We start from the raw sequence: 14,347 nt of genomic DNA on the forward strand, positions 1-14,347 counted from the left end.
TTGTTTTGAAAAGATACAAGTATTTTCAGAATCCTGGTGAAAATGATCAAACAAACTGACAGGAGTGGTCCACTTATAAATGTCAAAACATACAGCCAATAGGAAAGAAGACAACATATAAGCAGACAGCCTGTGGATGAGAGAAAGTACATCTGACAGGGGACTTACATTTTAAATACACAACACACTGAAACTAATAATAACAGAACACCCCCAAAAACCCAAGTAAAATCAGCAAAAGAATAGAACTAGGTATTCTAGATATGACCTACAAATAGCCAATGTGTCTCTTGCTTATATGAAAAATGCTCAGTGTCACTAATCTTCATGAAAATGCAAGTAAATAAAATCGTAATAAAATATCACCTCCTCTTGAATACTCATGACCACAAAGCCCCCACCACCTCATACAACAAGTGGTAGGCAAGGACATGAAGAGAAGAGCGAAGGTACTGTGGGTTGCAATGGAAATTGCTACATGCACTGTGGAAAGCAGTATGGAGGACCATGAAAATATAAAAGTACAGAACCACACAGGGTATGCTATGGATCCAAAAGAGCAGAAAGAAACTCTTCAGATGTCTGCACTTTCATCCTCACCACAGCATCATCCACAACAACCAAATCATGAGAAAAATTCAGTGTCTGCTGACAGACAGGCAGAGGCATTCAGCAAATTTGATATATGCAGATCATAGAATATTATTCTGCCTTAGAAAAGGATGAACTCCCATGCTTACCCATTGTGGTCAACACGTACGTGAAAGGCAAGGCATTCCGTTAACCAAACAAACCAGACAGAGTGAGACAAATGCTACCGCTGATGGATCTAAAACACTAGGAAAGACTGTAGAAGAACCATTGAAGGTTCAGTAAAATGGGAAAGTATCAACTTGGTTGTGCAAAGTTTCAGATCATGAGATCACTAAAGCACAGACAGGTAGCATACAGCAGAGGGACCTGAAGACAGCAATGCTGTTCTGTACAGTTAAAAAGTGCCATGAGGATGCACTGTTGCTTTCTCTTCCCTTCGCCCGGTTATGATGATAAGGAAGAAGGTGGGAGGACAGTTCTGGAAGTGATGGGCAGGGTTAGGGCATAACTGTGAATGGTTCCAGGCTCCATTTTAAATCTACGTTACATATGTGCCGATTTTCAGGACAGCAGTACTTCAAAGAAATGCTTCTAAGACAGTATATAGACCACCACATCAGCAACAATGCATGTGCATGCAGAAACATTACCTGTGTCCTTTTCTGCAGGCCCTAAAACACAAGAAAAGAGAATGTAAAGCCAAGCAAGCAAAGAAAACTAGCCTGTCTTCCTATTTCTAACTTGTTTTATATGTTCTTGGTCTGGGCTGAACATAAAAAAACTTCATTTTTAAAAAGTAAAAGCAAAAATAGGAAGGGTGGAAGTAGAAATTGAAAAAGCATATAAGTTCTTCTCAGTGAATGAGCAAACATTTTATGTTTTTGAAGTAAGACGGCTCCGGCAGTCTTTAGTGAGTGGATTGCTGGGATCCATTATCTAGAATATTGTCACATTAAACTCAAATGACTCCAGGAAAGGAGAAAATGGGAGGATCCTTGCCACATCTCCACTTGGTCTTAGAACAGAGTTCTCTATGTACAACTAAGACACCCCTCCCCCATCTCCTTCACAGTGGATGCTACCACTATAAACTACTGAGCTACACAGAGAACTCTAGTCTATCATCTTAGCAATGTTGCATAGTGGTAAAATACTGCCTGAAGAGCAGGTAAAGGAAAGGTTCCTTCACTGAATTTTAAGTTGGAAACCTATTTGTATAGAAGACCCTATGGTGGCTGAAGGTCCCCACAAACTTTCCTCTGAGACAGTAGGAAGGTTTAATTGTCAGTTTATGGATCAGTTTTTCCAATCATGTTTGGAACACTCAATATTCCCAGACATGAAAGCTACCTACAGGAATATTCAAAAGTGAAAACCAAAAGTGTTCATCCTCCACTTCCTTCAAATGACCGAGTGCTCACTGCGTCTGCTTTAACACAACATGGTATCATAATTAATGATGTTAGGCTGGTAACTAAGGAGGTTTCATGTTGTTACTCTCGTGATATAATATTGGTTGCTATGGCAATGAGACGGCTTTTTTGTTAATCACTCAGGAGGTTGGTTATCACATGCTTGTTAGTGAGTTTGTCCAGATATGGAGAAAAAACACGAAAGACATTTATCTTTTCAAAGGCTGAACATTGATAAAATTATTCTACTATCAATTAATTTATAGATTAATCATTCACTAAGTACAATCCAAAAATATTAATATTTTAATATTAAAAGTCTACAGGATGACTCCCTTTTTATTTTAATATATAAAATATTGAACAGAACACAAACTTTCCCTTTCTCTCTGGTACTGATAGGTGTATGAAATAAGTCGATTTCATGATAATTTGAACAAATTAGAGTACTTTAGAATATTTTTAGATACTTAGAATATTTTTCGATGCTTGAGAGTCAATCAGTTCAAAAGATGGAAAAATAAAAGCTGATCTTGTGACTCTGCCCTAACTCTCCATCTACTTATCCCTAAACATTTAAAATATCAGTGTCCTTAATGAATAAAACTTGAAGAAAGAGAAAAAAAGTGCACAGTCCTCTCAAGAGGTCTAATCTTTCAAATGCATCAATACAAAGCACACAATTAAAAGAGGCAGGAAGTTCTATGCGTTTGTTTCAGTCCTCACAATCAACAAGTTTATTCCTCCGCTGAGCGACAGTGCAGATCAGAAAATAAAATTACACAATGCCACACTGACACCAATCAGGGAAGAAGCCACAGCCCATAGTTTAAATGTTAGACATACTTACAGTAATGTCAAAAAATACAACCCATGGAAACACCTTTTGGTTTCTTGAAAACTCAAAGTAAGAACAAAGGACAACTTAAGCACGGATCCTGGGTCTTTCATTCAAGCCGAGTCCCAGGAGGCATATTAAAGCAATGAATAGGAAAAAGCGCTTCAGTTCGCCAGCTGAGATTTTAATGAGACATTTCCCTTTGCCGCCGCACAGGATTGTTCCGGGAAGGAAAGGACTTCTCATAGAAAATTCAGTTAACAGGCATTGTTGGCTCTCACAGCCACTTCGGCAATTGCTCAGGGCACTGACCTTCTATTTTGGCATATTCTGTGAGCCTGGTGTAATTGATCAAGGCAGCTTTCTCCAGACATTTTCTGACCACTTTCTTCACCTCCTCTGCGGGGATAGGAGTGGCAATGTCTTTCATTAAAACCTATAGAGAGGAGAGAGAAGCAGGGTGGGCAAAAAGAGAAGAGAGGAGAGGCGCTGCATAAAATACATTCTAAAAACAAATTACACAAATCGCCCCAGACGTGAGTGCTCCCGGGAAGGGGGAGGGGGTCTTCGGTAACTTGTGGTAAGTAATGAGTCGGCACTTCTCAACTGGGACCTAATCCTTCAGTATTGGTTCCTTCTGTCTAAGCCTCATTTGTGCACATCAAAACCTCCCGTAGGCCAGATCACCAGGATTCAGCGTGACTGTCACTTTTCCTCCAAGGATCCACCACACCATTAGAGCAGCTGTCTCAGATCATGGTTACGGTCCTCGGCACCAGCGATAAACAGTTTGTCATGTATAAGGTCCTAAGGTAAAAGTTCCAGGTCTTCTGAACATAGGTGGAGCACCGTAAGAAAAATCTCCATTATGAATGGGCATAATTTTGGAGCATTGTAAAAACAACAAATAAAATGTCAGTAGTTGTTATCTCCACAACGCGGTATGGTGAACTCTACAAAGAGGAAGGGAACTTCTGTGCCGTAGTGGGACGAGAGCTTAAAGACAGATCAAATGCTAAGACACATGGAGACTTCTTCCATTTTAGAAAAAAAAACGGAAAAAGATAGAAGGCTTTTTTCTTTGCTGGGTTCCTAAACTGTGTTGTTGGGTATTTGCCCGTAACATGTTTTATTATTAAAACAAAGGGGTAGGGTTATAGAAACAAATTCAAGGGTAGTTTTAAACACTTTCTAAGATGCATTGACACTTTTCATTACAGCCCATGCTCTAAATCATTACTCACTGTTAGACTATTCTTTCCTGTATTTAATGTAATTGTCATGCTTTGTTTATATCCAAATGATGATTTCATATACATATGATAAAATGGTAATACAGTGTGTGTAAGTATTCTACTAATCTCTCAAATTGAAGTGACAAAGGAACCTGAAAACATCCACTTAAAACTTTATTACTTTTTCTCCTTACACTAATGCTTATACACTCTTGAATTCATTCTAGCATATAAGCATCAATAACCCCTTACAATATTTCAAAGATATTTAGACATGATTTTCTTTCTTGAAAGCAGCTAACTTTATCATTTGACAGTTCTCTTACTATCAGATTCAACTATGATATTTTTTTGGTACTTCAGAAACATATAGTATATACTTTGCAGCTTGGAAAAAAATCTTTCTGTGCATAGTAAAATATGTATAGGCAGTGGATTATGAACATTATATTTAGTGGGATCTTTGCCAACATTTTCCATCAAGATGATGCTGTTTTATATACAGATGTATGAATTTTACTTAAGCTTCCCATGCTGAGAAACTTCAAATAGTAGAAAGAGTAACAAGAAATTACAATGTGTATGTTTGCCCCAGAGGTGATGATTAGATTTAAATAGTATTTCATATTCTCTAGGAACCTAACCACTTCATGTAGGAGGAGAAATCTAAACCCTCGTTCCTGTCTATGTGTTTCATCTTCTGGGGCTCTTCCCAAGCATCAGAGGTCTTAAAAATTCACTTAGAGATTTTATGTTATTTTTGTAACTTGAGAGTAATTAAAGAGAAAATTTTAAAAATGAAGAAATGGCTCCTAGCGTTTCTCTTCCTATTCAGTAAGAGATGTGATTGGTGATTATAACGAGAAAGGCTTGCTATCATCCAGCCACTTGTCAGTGCAAGGCACAGGCCATCTCTGGATTGCTACCTCTTCCCTGTTGCGAGGGAAGTAAGACTCTGCCATGGAAACCAGGACACAGAGAGGTTGTACGAGGTACCCAAGATGGTATTCAGTTACAGAAGCAAAGCAACTTTAAGAACTCATTTAATTATAATTGCCTTAAGGAACAGAACAGAATATATACCTTAAAAAGCCAAGGCTGCAGACAGCTTTTAAAAAACATAAAAAGTCTAACAAAGACAGTCTTCATAGGACTGCATTCTGTACACACAAAACAGGAGACAAGGGTATAACATGTATGAACTCAACTTATCATAAAGATTTCGTTTTAATCACTGGGTCAAACCCTTATCTCTCAGATTTTGAACTATACTTTTGCTTCTCTTTCTAATAGACATACTAAGAGGTAGCATAATTTCTAAAGTTAGTTTAGCAGAAATATAGGTAAGATGAAGTCAACAAATTAGGACCAGCATAATAAAATCACATGTCATATAAAATAAACAAAATTGCTTATATTTCAGATATTGAAGAGTTGCTAAAATCATATTTCTCAGCTGTAAGCATTTCATAGTATTTGGATAGAGATTCATAAACATGAAAAAAAAGTAGTATCCACAACATCCACAGAAATAGCACACTCCGTGCCATGAAAATTATTTTTAGGGATTGTTTTAAAATCCTTGTTTGTTATATATTTTTGTAGGGGAAATATATTTCTAAGATTTGTGACTTCATTCTTATATCACACTAAATGTGGAGACTGAAGGGAATGACACGCCCATCATTTTATATAGTAATACAGACATGTGTTCAAGCTGTAACTGTTGGAAAAACCAGTGAATCTGAAAGGACAATAAGAGCCAAGTGTGAACTGGCCTGGAAAGTAGAAACAACTAAAACAACAATCTCCTTCCCCCCCCCAAAAAAAAAAAAACCCAAACAAACAAACAAACAAAAAAACATTTCATGAGATGATAGGTGGGGAAAAAGATGAGAAGATTAATAGTATCAAAAGAAAATGATAGCATGATATCAGGATAGCATGGTGGAGGAAAGGCTCAAAAGGAGGCAGTAGGGAGACAATGGGAAAGTAAGGAGTAAGAAAATGCACACAGAGGAAGATGATGCAGTCAGCCCTGATGAGACCTGATAGGCTAGGGTCAGAGGGAAGGGGAGGAGGACTCTCCTATCAGTGAACTAGGGAAAGGGCATAGGGGGAGAAGAGGAAGGGGGTGGGTCTGGAAGGAGACGAGGGAGGGGGCTACAGCTGAGATACAAAGTGAATAAATTGAAAGAAAGAAAGAAAGAAAGAAAGAAAGAAAGAAAGAAAGAAAGAAGGAAGGAAGGAAGGAAGGAAGGAAGGAAGGAAGGAGAGAGAGAGAGAGAGAGAGAGAGAGAGAAAGAAAGAAAGAAAGAAAGAAAGAAAGAAAGAAAGAAAGAAAGAAAGGTTCAGCAGTGGTGTGAGCACAGCAAATAGCTCTGACTCAGTTCAACAGCTGAAACACAGCCCCCCCACCCCCCTGGCACCAGAACACAAATAGCATATATAAACTTTCATACGTACCCTTTCAAGTAATGAGAGCGTAGCTTTTAGGGCACCCTCAGGTCGTCCGAAGGGAAAGCAGTATCTTTAAAAATAAAAAAGGGGAACAAAACGTCAAGCATCTAATATTAACTTAAGAGCTGTGATTACGTGGTGGTAACTGAGAACCTTGACAACAGGTTAAAATATCATCTTGGGAGTTACTTTAACTGTTAAATTGTACCAAGTATGTGATTTCAAGATCTTGAACTAGCAACACGTCAACTATGATGAAAGGAGTTCTCAAGTCTTCGTAAGATAAGCACTAAAAGGAAGAAACTCCAGAGTCATTGTAGAAAGGATTATTGTGTAACCATCCTGTTGAAGGTTTGATATTTAAGGTCCAAGAGAAGATGAAATGATTTCTCTCATACCTGCCCGAGCTAATATGCAGGAGAAGAAGGTATACACACCCACCATATACCTAACTTTGAAGAGCAACAGTTTCACTCCCTCTGTTTAGGGACACCACACAGCTACCATGTTTAATTTTTTCACTTCCCTAGGTCACATGGAGACCCTGCACAAAACTTCCTTAGGAGAGGTACCAATCACAGCTGTTTCTTGCCTGATGGATTCTGACTGCAAAGCAACAAGTAGAAGGCAGATAACGGCGGTGATGACTGAGGCCAGCACAGGCTCAGGGAGAGCAGACTCCCTTCTACTGTCAGTGGTCACAGCGTGCTATCAGGTGTGTTGTTTCTTCATGTCCATCCCCACGTAAGGAGCACTGACAGCCAGAGCTGGTACATCCTGCTGGAGCCACCGGCTTTACTAACCGGATTCAGCAAAGACACTAGCCCCTTTCTGAGGCTGTTGCTCCCTCCCAGGACCCAGCTGGCTGGCCTTATGCTGCCATCCCACTGTAATTTAGAAATCCTCAAGCTAATGAGTTGGGAAGAAGAAGCTTACTTATCTCCATGTCCTACTCAATTACCCAGTGGCCACTAAATAAAATTCTTTTTTTTTTCCACATTGTAATTTGAATGGATTTACTTAGGAAGCACTTTAAGTTTCGCATTGAAAAGTGTTTAGGAAACCAAAAAAAAAAAAAAAAAAAAAAAAAAAAAAAGCATAAAAGTCACATTTCTTTTTTTTCTTTTAAAAGAAAGGTATTTGAGTTTGTTTTAGGGGTTGTTAGTTTCATAAAAGTTTCTCCAGTAATTGCAAATGAATACTTTCCAAATTTAGTCAACCAGGCTTTTCTTCAGAGGATTTATCATTTACTTACTGTTAGAACATATACTTAATCTTGCCTCTCTATGTCCTGTTCTCCAATGTACAAAAAAGGCACAGTCAATTTATTTTAATAGAGTTTCCTGTGTAATGGTGCTTTTTATACCTTGGCAAATTAGCAAAATAGCTTTAACCATTCTGTATACTTTAAAGCTTAATCCACATTTAAATAAAGCGCCAATTTGGTCCTTGTAGTTCCCTCCCCTGCTTAATCTTTTCAGTGTATTTGCATAATCCATCCATTGTCTTTTCTATTGTTTATTTCCATTAACCTGTGGGTGACACATTTTATGAATAGAATGTTACTGATCCTCAGATTACATTTAGCATTTCAGGGCTCTGAGGTCCCAATGGGTATGTTCTGAATTAGCATTGGCTGTGCAGGATGTGTAAATAATTCAGCACATTTAGAGTAATCCTGAATCAATAACGTACTGAAAATAACTACACAGAAGCTTAATTAATTTAAAAGAAGTTCTAAAAGAAGGGGAACATTTTGTTCTGCCTCCATTCAGGATAAATATTTTGGATTTTTGTTTGTTTGTTTGTTTGTTTTACCAGTCTTGACAGTTATGCACCAGCAGAGCAAAGTGGAAAACATTCGATTACTAAATAAAAATCAATCACATTTAATACCCAATCTGAGCAAAATGAATCCAACCTCATTCCCACTTTGGTAAAAGTTTCACAGATAAATGAACCAGGTTAGGCTCTTCCTATTTTGAAGCCCCGCACCTTTCCATATTTAAATGCAGCATTAATATTTACTGGAAGTCTGTGTGCAGTGTTTTCTCTTCTAACAGGCTTTTTGTACCAAGAACGTTGGGCCCTTTATGTTTGCTCTGCCTCACCCCAAGTAATTTATGTGATTCAGAAAAAATAAAATAGACAGGTCAAGTTGTAGCTGACACCTTTAACATTTATGTCTTCAACCTGTGCGCTTGTGTTTTTACTTCTTGACTTTTCAGTTTTGGATATGCTACCTACCACCTTTCCGCTATGAAAAAGAACCCTTTAGCATTTATCTTTTGGGTGATGGGGACTGATCACAGGGCATCTCATGTGACAGACAAATGCCACCTGCTGAGTTACAGCCACAGCACTCAGTGCTATATAGTGGAGTGATAATCAAATGCATGCATTTAAATTATAAAATTTGCTTAAGTTGTGACAAATCTTTTCTGGTTGTTGCTGCTGTTACCACTGGCAAGGATATTTTTGATCTTCCTCGTACCCCAGGTAACCAGTGTTTAACTTTCTATCTTTGCAGTGAGATTACACTTCTAGAATCTTACCTAAGAGAACATAGTTTGTGCTTTCTTTGTGTGTATGGGAGCTCACTTGCCAGTTTCTCTCTCTGTACAAGCTACACCACTCTAGAAGGACACGGTTTATCCAGTCTTTAATGTTCACACGGCTAATTTTAATTTTGTTATTAACAGCTCTGGTATGGACATCCATTCATTCTTTCGTCTACGCATGTGTTACTTTTACTTGGGAAAATTCTTGGGCATGAAGTAAGTCCTACCTTCAACAGGTATTTACAGTTTTAAGAAGCCACCAAAGTAGTTTCCAAAGTGGGTTGCAATTCCATAGCCTTACCAATGGGATTTGAAAGTTCCAGTTTCTCTGTGTTCAGATTTGCTGTTTTGGTTTGGGGATATGCTAAGAGGTTTTTGTTCGTTTCAGAGGCTGGTCTGGAACTCCTCATTCTCCTGCTTCAGCCCCTCAAGTGTTAGGATTTCAGGCTTGGCCGCTATGCAAACAGGCTTGGCCAAACTGCAATTTTAAATTGTATTTCCATCTTGAATAGTATGTTTTCTTTATCTATCATACATAATTCTCATCCCTTCTACTTAATGAATTCTACCATTTGTGGTTATCATCTAGTATCCACATTACATTAATTGAGGCAGAACCAAAAAAAATTGTGGGGACATGGGTGAAAAATGTCTTCCCTTTTAGAATCCATTTGAACCCTCTGGCTAGGTCAGGAGGAAATCAAGATTTCCAACACAATTAAAATGAGCTGAAGGAACAATCTTCTTCTGTATAACGATATTTTCAAATAAGAATGTTAAAATGGAAATAAATGACAGTTGAGACTTTACTTTATATAGTATCTTCCCTTCCCTAGCTTTAAACTACATATTTCTAGGAATCTTAACAGAAACCACATTTATGATAAAAGACAGTCTTAACTCTTATGCAATCCTATTGATTGTGATTTTTAACTTATCAGCTGAAATTCCACCCACAGTACCTTTAGAGCTTCCCTATGGTCTACTTTATTGAAAAAAGAGACTGAAGAAGGAGAAAATTTGTCTTAACCTTTGAGATGTCCCTTGAGGAGCAGGGGAAATAGATATCTGGCTACAGCTAAGACAGTCAGGCGGCCTCTTCTCTGAGAAGGCCCCGCCCACACTCTTGGGAGTGCCTCTTCGTTTTTTTATTTTCAATACGCTCTAATTCTGCACTGTCCTGCCCATCCTTACTTTCCTCCCTGTGGTGAAGTCAGGGATCAATTTTAGCTGAATGTTGGTTCTTCAACAGTAAGAGCAACGTTGTACCTGGACATTTTGATGAACTTATTTTCCCAATGGTGTGTTTACATGTTGTGTGTGTCACGTTTTCATACCACCTCTGGAGTACTCATTTGTTCTTTCAAGTTTTATTTAACTTTTCAACCTCGTTTTTGATTGATAGATGCTCTGTTTTTTTTTTATTTTTAACTTGTCTCAAGACTTCAATAACAGATCCCCCCACTTTCCTTTCCCCATACAATTTTTATTATTTCCAAATTGGCACCTTCCTTTGTTATCTACCAGCATTGGGCTCTTTGCCCTGTGTTAAATACTTCTCTCAAATGTCTGATGAGCTACATGTGTAGCCATGCTCAAAGGCATGTTACTAGAAAGTGAAAAGAAGCTGTGCAAGCAGGTGGTTCTTAAAGAGGCCAGACAGTTCTTGCAGAAGGTGCCTCTCGCTGAGATATTTGGGAAGTCTTAACTATCTAGAGCTGTGGGCTTTTCCCCTGGGGATACTGAGACACTTAGGAGAACATGCTTGTAACATAAGTTTCACAAAAGAATCTACCTATCAGTCAGGTGTGATGGTGCACACTTGTAATTAGAGCACTCTGAGAGACAGAGGCAGGCAGATCTCTGTGAGTTCCAGTCTAGCCTGGTCTACAGAGTAAGCCCAGGACAGCCAAGGCTACACAGGGAAACCCTGTCTCAAAAAACAAACAAACAAAAAAATAAGATCTTCCTCTCATAACTTCTGAGCATGGGTGATGTTCCCGTCCCCTCCGCCTCCATCCAGGTACCATCATTTTCTCTGGGGAATTAATATGTAGATGGACACTCTTACAGAAGAGCTGTGTTGAGAGAGGAATCTGGGGCTCTAAGTACTTCTCAGCAGGTTTACAACTCATTCTTCACTCTCATTTTCCGGAGGTGCTCTACACACCCCAATGCCTGCATTTTTGGGGGGGTTATATATGTCAAGTGAGTTGTTGCATCGACTTTACATTGCCACCCAGGATTCTGTCCCCCCGGAATGTCTTTACTAGCCATTGCTCATCTCGCTTCTGTAAGATTTTCCAGGTCCTTCATCCTATGTTCTGTTCTCATACTTCACCTTTTGGATTCATGACGCTCCTCTGGCCATTATGTTCAATGTCTGTCAAGAAACTGACACATGTGTCTAATATGCCATCTTATTTTTCTTTTCAACCTGCCATCTTTCATGAGGAGTGTGATGTTTGGTTTATTCTTATTGTATTTGCTCTTTAAATGCATCTCTGGACTATTATTGAGCCTAAATGACTTTTTATATATGTTATTAATAATATGAAATTTATCTTCTCATACCCCCAAATACTGGGCTTAAACTCTTGGCCTCACTTAGGCTAGTCAAGTAGGCTATTACTGAGTTACCACCACACAATGTGCTTGCTACAGACTGAATCCAAGCTGTCTGGAAGAGCAGCAAGAACTCCTAGCCACTGAGCCAGCTCTCTGGCCCAGAACTTTTATTTCTTAGATGGAGCAAGTTGCACAGGCTGACAGTAAGCTCTTGATGTTAACTCAGATGGGCCTTACACTTACTGTTTTCTTTCTTAGCCTCTAAAGTAGCTGGTATTACAAGATCAATTTTTACTGAAAGACTCACAAGGTACATTAAAAAGAAACTATATTTCTGAGGGTCAAACTTTTAACAACAGTGAATGCAGAAGCAGACTTCTACAAATACAAAATCCTTCCTTAGGACAATGTTTTATATGTAAACCAAAAATTTATGTAGAGAACTAAACCTTAAGTTTGAAAGTTGAATTTCCCTTATGCTTTTAGGATGCCATTTCCTCATGTTGAGCTACCTTTGGATGTAGTTATTTTCCAGTGTGAGTCTAGCACTAGTGACATCACCTGTACGACTGATTCCATTGTCGCTACCTCTTGAGGTCACACTATCACCTGCTGCTGAAAGCCTCCAGTGTAGACCAACTGATGCTCCCATTCTTCCTTGAGAATTTATTGCTTAGTATAATTCTTAAATCCCTAAGCTCTTCATATTTTAGATAAAGATATAAGACATAAAGTGGTCAAATTCAAAGATAAATAATAATTTGGTTGGCATGTATATTCATAAAGCTTGTTGACTTCTGAAATGATTCCAAATCATATAAGCATCTGATAGACATTCTAGAAGACAAAATTAATTGATGTAAAAAATACTTCATAGAATCTAATAGTTGTAGTAGAAGAAAATATATTAGCACATTTATATTTATGTCTCTAACCACTGGGTTCTTTGAGGCTCACTAAAATTAGGGCAATAACAGTATCAAGCTGTTTATCTTTCACTCTGCAAATGAGTCTTAGTGTTATTGTCTAATCTTCCTGGCCAAGGAGCACTAGGTGCTATGTCTTATGTTATGAATACAAAAATAACTAATAGATTAAGCAGTGAATTTATTAACCATGTTATTCAGGGACAGTTAAAGACATACATAATTGCTAAAAGACTTGAGACTATTCCTTGGTGGAAAATTGAAAATGTCTCTAGCATGGGCATGGGAACCTCCTTGTCTGGTGGTAAAAAAAAAAAAAGAAAAAAGTCACTAGAGCTAGGACGGAAAAATTTATGCAAGGATGAAAACGCAAAGAAAAAGCATGAGTTATAGCAGACGGATAGTACAACAGGAGTGGCTAAGGTACAAACACATTGGAAACAATGAGCAGCTGGGAGGCAGACCACGGAATGAAGACTGGATCATACACTGCAAGCCGCTGGAGCACACTGGTAACTGCTGAGTGGTGGCAAGAGTTAACCACACAACAAAACTGTATTGGGGGATGGAAATAAAGCAGGATTGGAGAAAGAGACACTTGGCTCAAACACAGTACATACCTGAAGTGGCTTATCTGGTTTTCTAAAAGGGAAGAAAGTCTGTCTTTTATCTCCTCAAATCTTTCTTTCTCTTCCACTGAAACAGTTCCAATTCCATCAGGCCTTAAAAAAATGAAAATCAGCAATTTGTATTAATGGATTATTTACCTTGGAAGATTTTTAAATACATAAGTGCCTCCCTAGATCATTCAAACAATCAAGTAAAAGGCGTATGAGCCTTTGTTGTGTTTACACTGGAAATTTAATGGAAGTATTTGCAGCCATTTACTTCATATTTTTGACCTAGAATGAATGGAATGGATTTATTCTCTTAGATAGCCTTCAAGGTAAATGATGACAATAAATAGTTTCCAGATACACAGAAAACAATAACTAGTCCTTGAAAATGGCAGGGAAAATGTTCTCTAGTGGAATTAAACATCTGACCAATTAAATGCCTATCCCCTGAATGAAACTATTATAAAAATAGACTGAATGCAAGTGGAAATATCTTAACTGCTTCTCTTCCAAATAAAAATAAACAAAACATGAGGCTGGAGATATTTAAATTTTGTTCAAAAAAGAAATTTTGGATAAATATATAAGACCGTAACCAGTAGATAAGATACAGTTAGCAAATTATATTTAGAAATTTCTCAAAAATTCTGTATCTGTTTACATCTCTGGCTGTTTAGGAGTCATATGAAATTTGAGAACATATACTTAAATTGTTCATGTTAGTCCAGAGGTAAAAAAAAAATAACATTAATATTATATTTACTTTAAACCTTGGCGCTTGATAATGGGCTACAGGCATTTTCCTTATTAGCTGATTTTAACTGATTATATTTTCCTAAATATGTGCACTCATTATTCCAGAGAATTACTATTAATACATATGTATAAAATATGTAGAAACAGGGATTATTAAATGGAAAGAGAAATGGTTAGAATTACTTTACAAACAAGCTTTTAATTTGATGTTTCCCATTTGTGTGTGTATGTGCATGAATATATATTTCACACTTGTTAACTAGTCAATTAGGACAAAAGCAATTAATTTGAAAGTTATACCTGAACCTTACTGACATAATGATCTTCTAGTCACATCTAAGCATTATTTAAATAAGAGGACTTTGTCCTTATATACAATA

The 14,347-nt window shown here is 37.7% G+C and overlaps 1 protein-coding gene across 9 annotated transcripts in view; it reads right to left on the reverse strand.

Moving 5' to 3' along the window:
• Cadps2 (calcium dependent secretion activator 2) overlaps nt 1-14,347 on the reverse strand; it is a 520,278-nt gene that overhangs the window by 109,654 nt on the left and 396,277 nt on the right. For 5 of the 9 annotated variants that reach the window (XM_060373999.1, XM_060373998.1, XM_060373996.1 and 2 more), the window contains exons 14-17: nt 13,215-13,316; nt 6,546-6,609; nt 3,157-3,280; nt 1,245-1,265 (exon numbers count right to left, since the gene is read on the reverse strand). In XM_060373999.1, the coding sequence (XP_060229982.1) occupies nt 1,245-1,265; nt 3,157-3,280; nt 6,546-6,609; nt 13,215-13,316 (311 nt within the window). The remainder of the gene's footprint in view (nt 1-1,244; nt 1,266-3,156; nt 3,281-6,545; nt 6,610-13,214; nt 13,317-14,347) is intronic. The other 4 variants (XM_060374001.1, XM_060374000.1, XM_060374003.1 and 1 more) reach the window with 1 other exon arrangement.

The sequence above is a fragment of the Meriones unguiculatus genome, chromosome 21 (genome assembly GCF_030254825.1).
Source record: "Meriones unguiculatus strain TT.TT164.6M chromosome 21, Bangor_MerUng_6.1, whole genome shotgun sequence".
NCBI lineage: Eukaryota > Metazoa > Chordata > Mammalia > Rodentia > Muridae > Meriones > Meriones unguiculatus.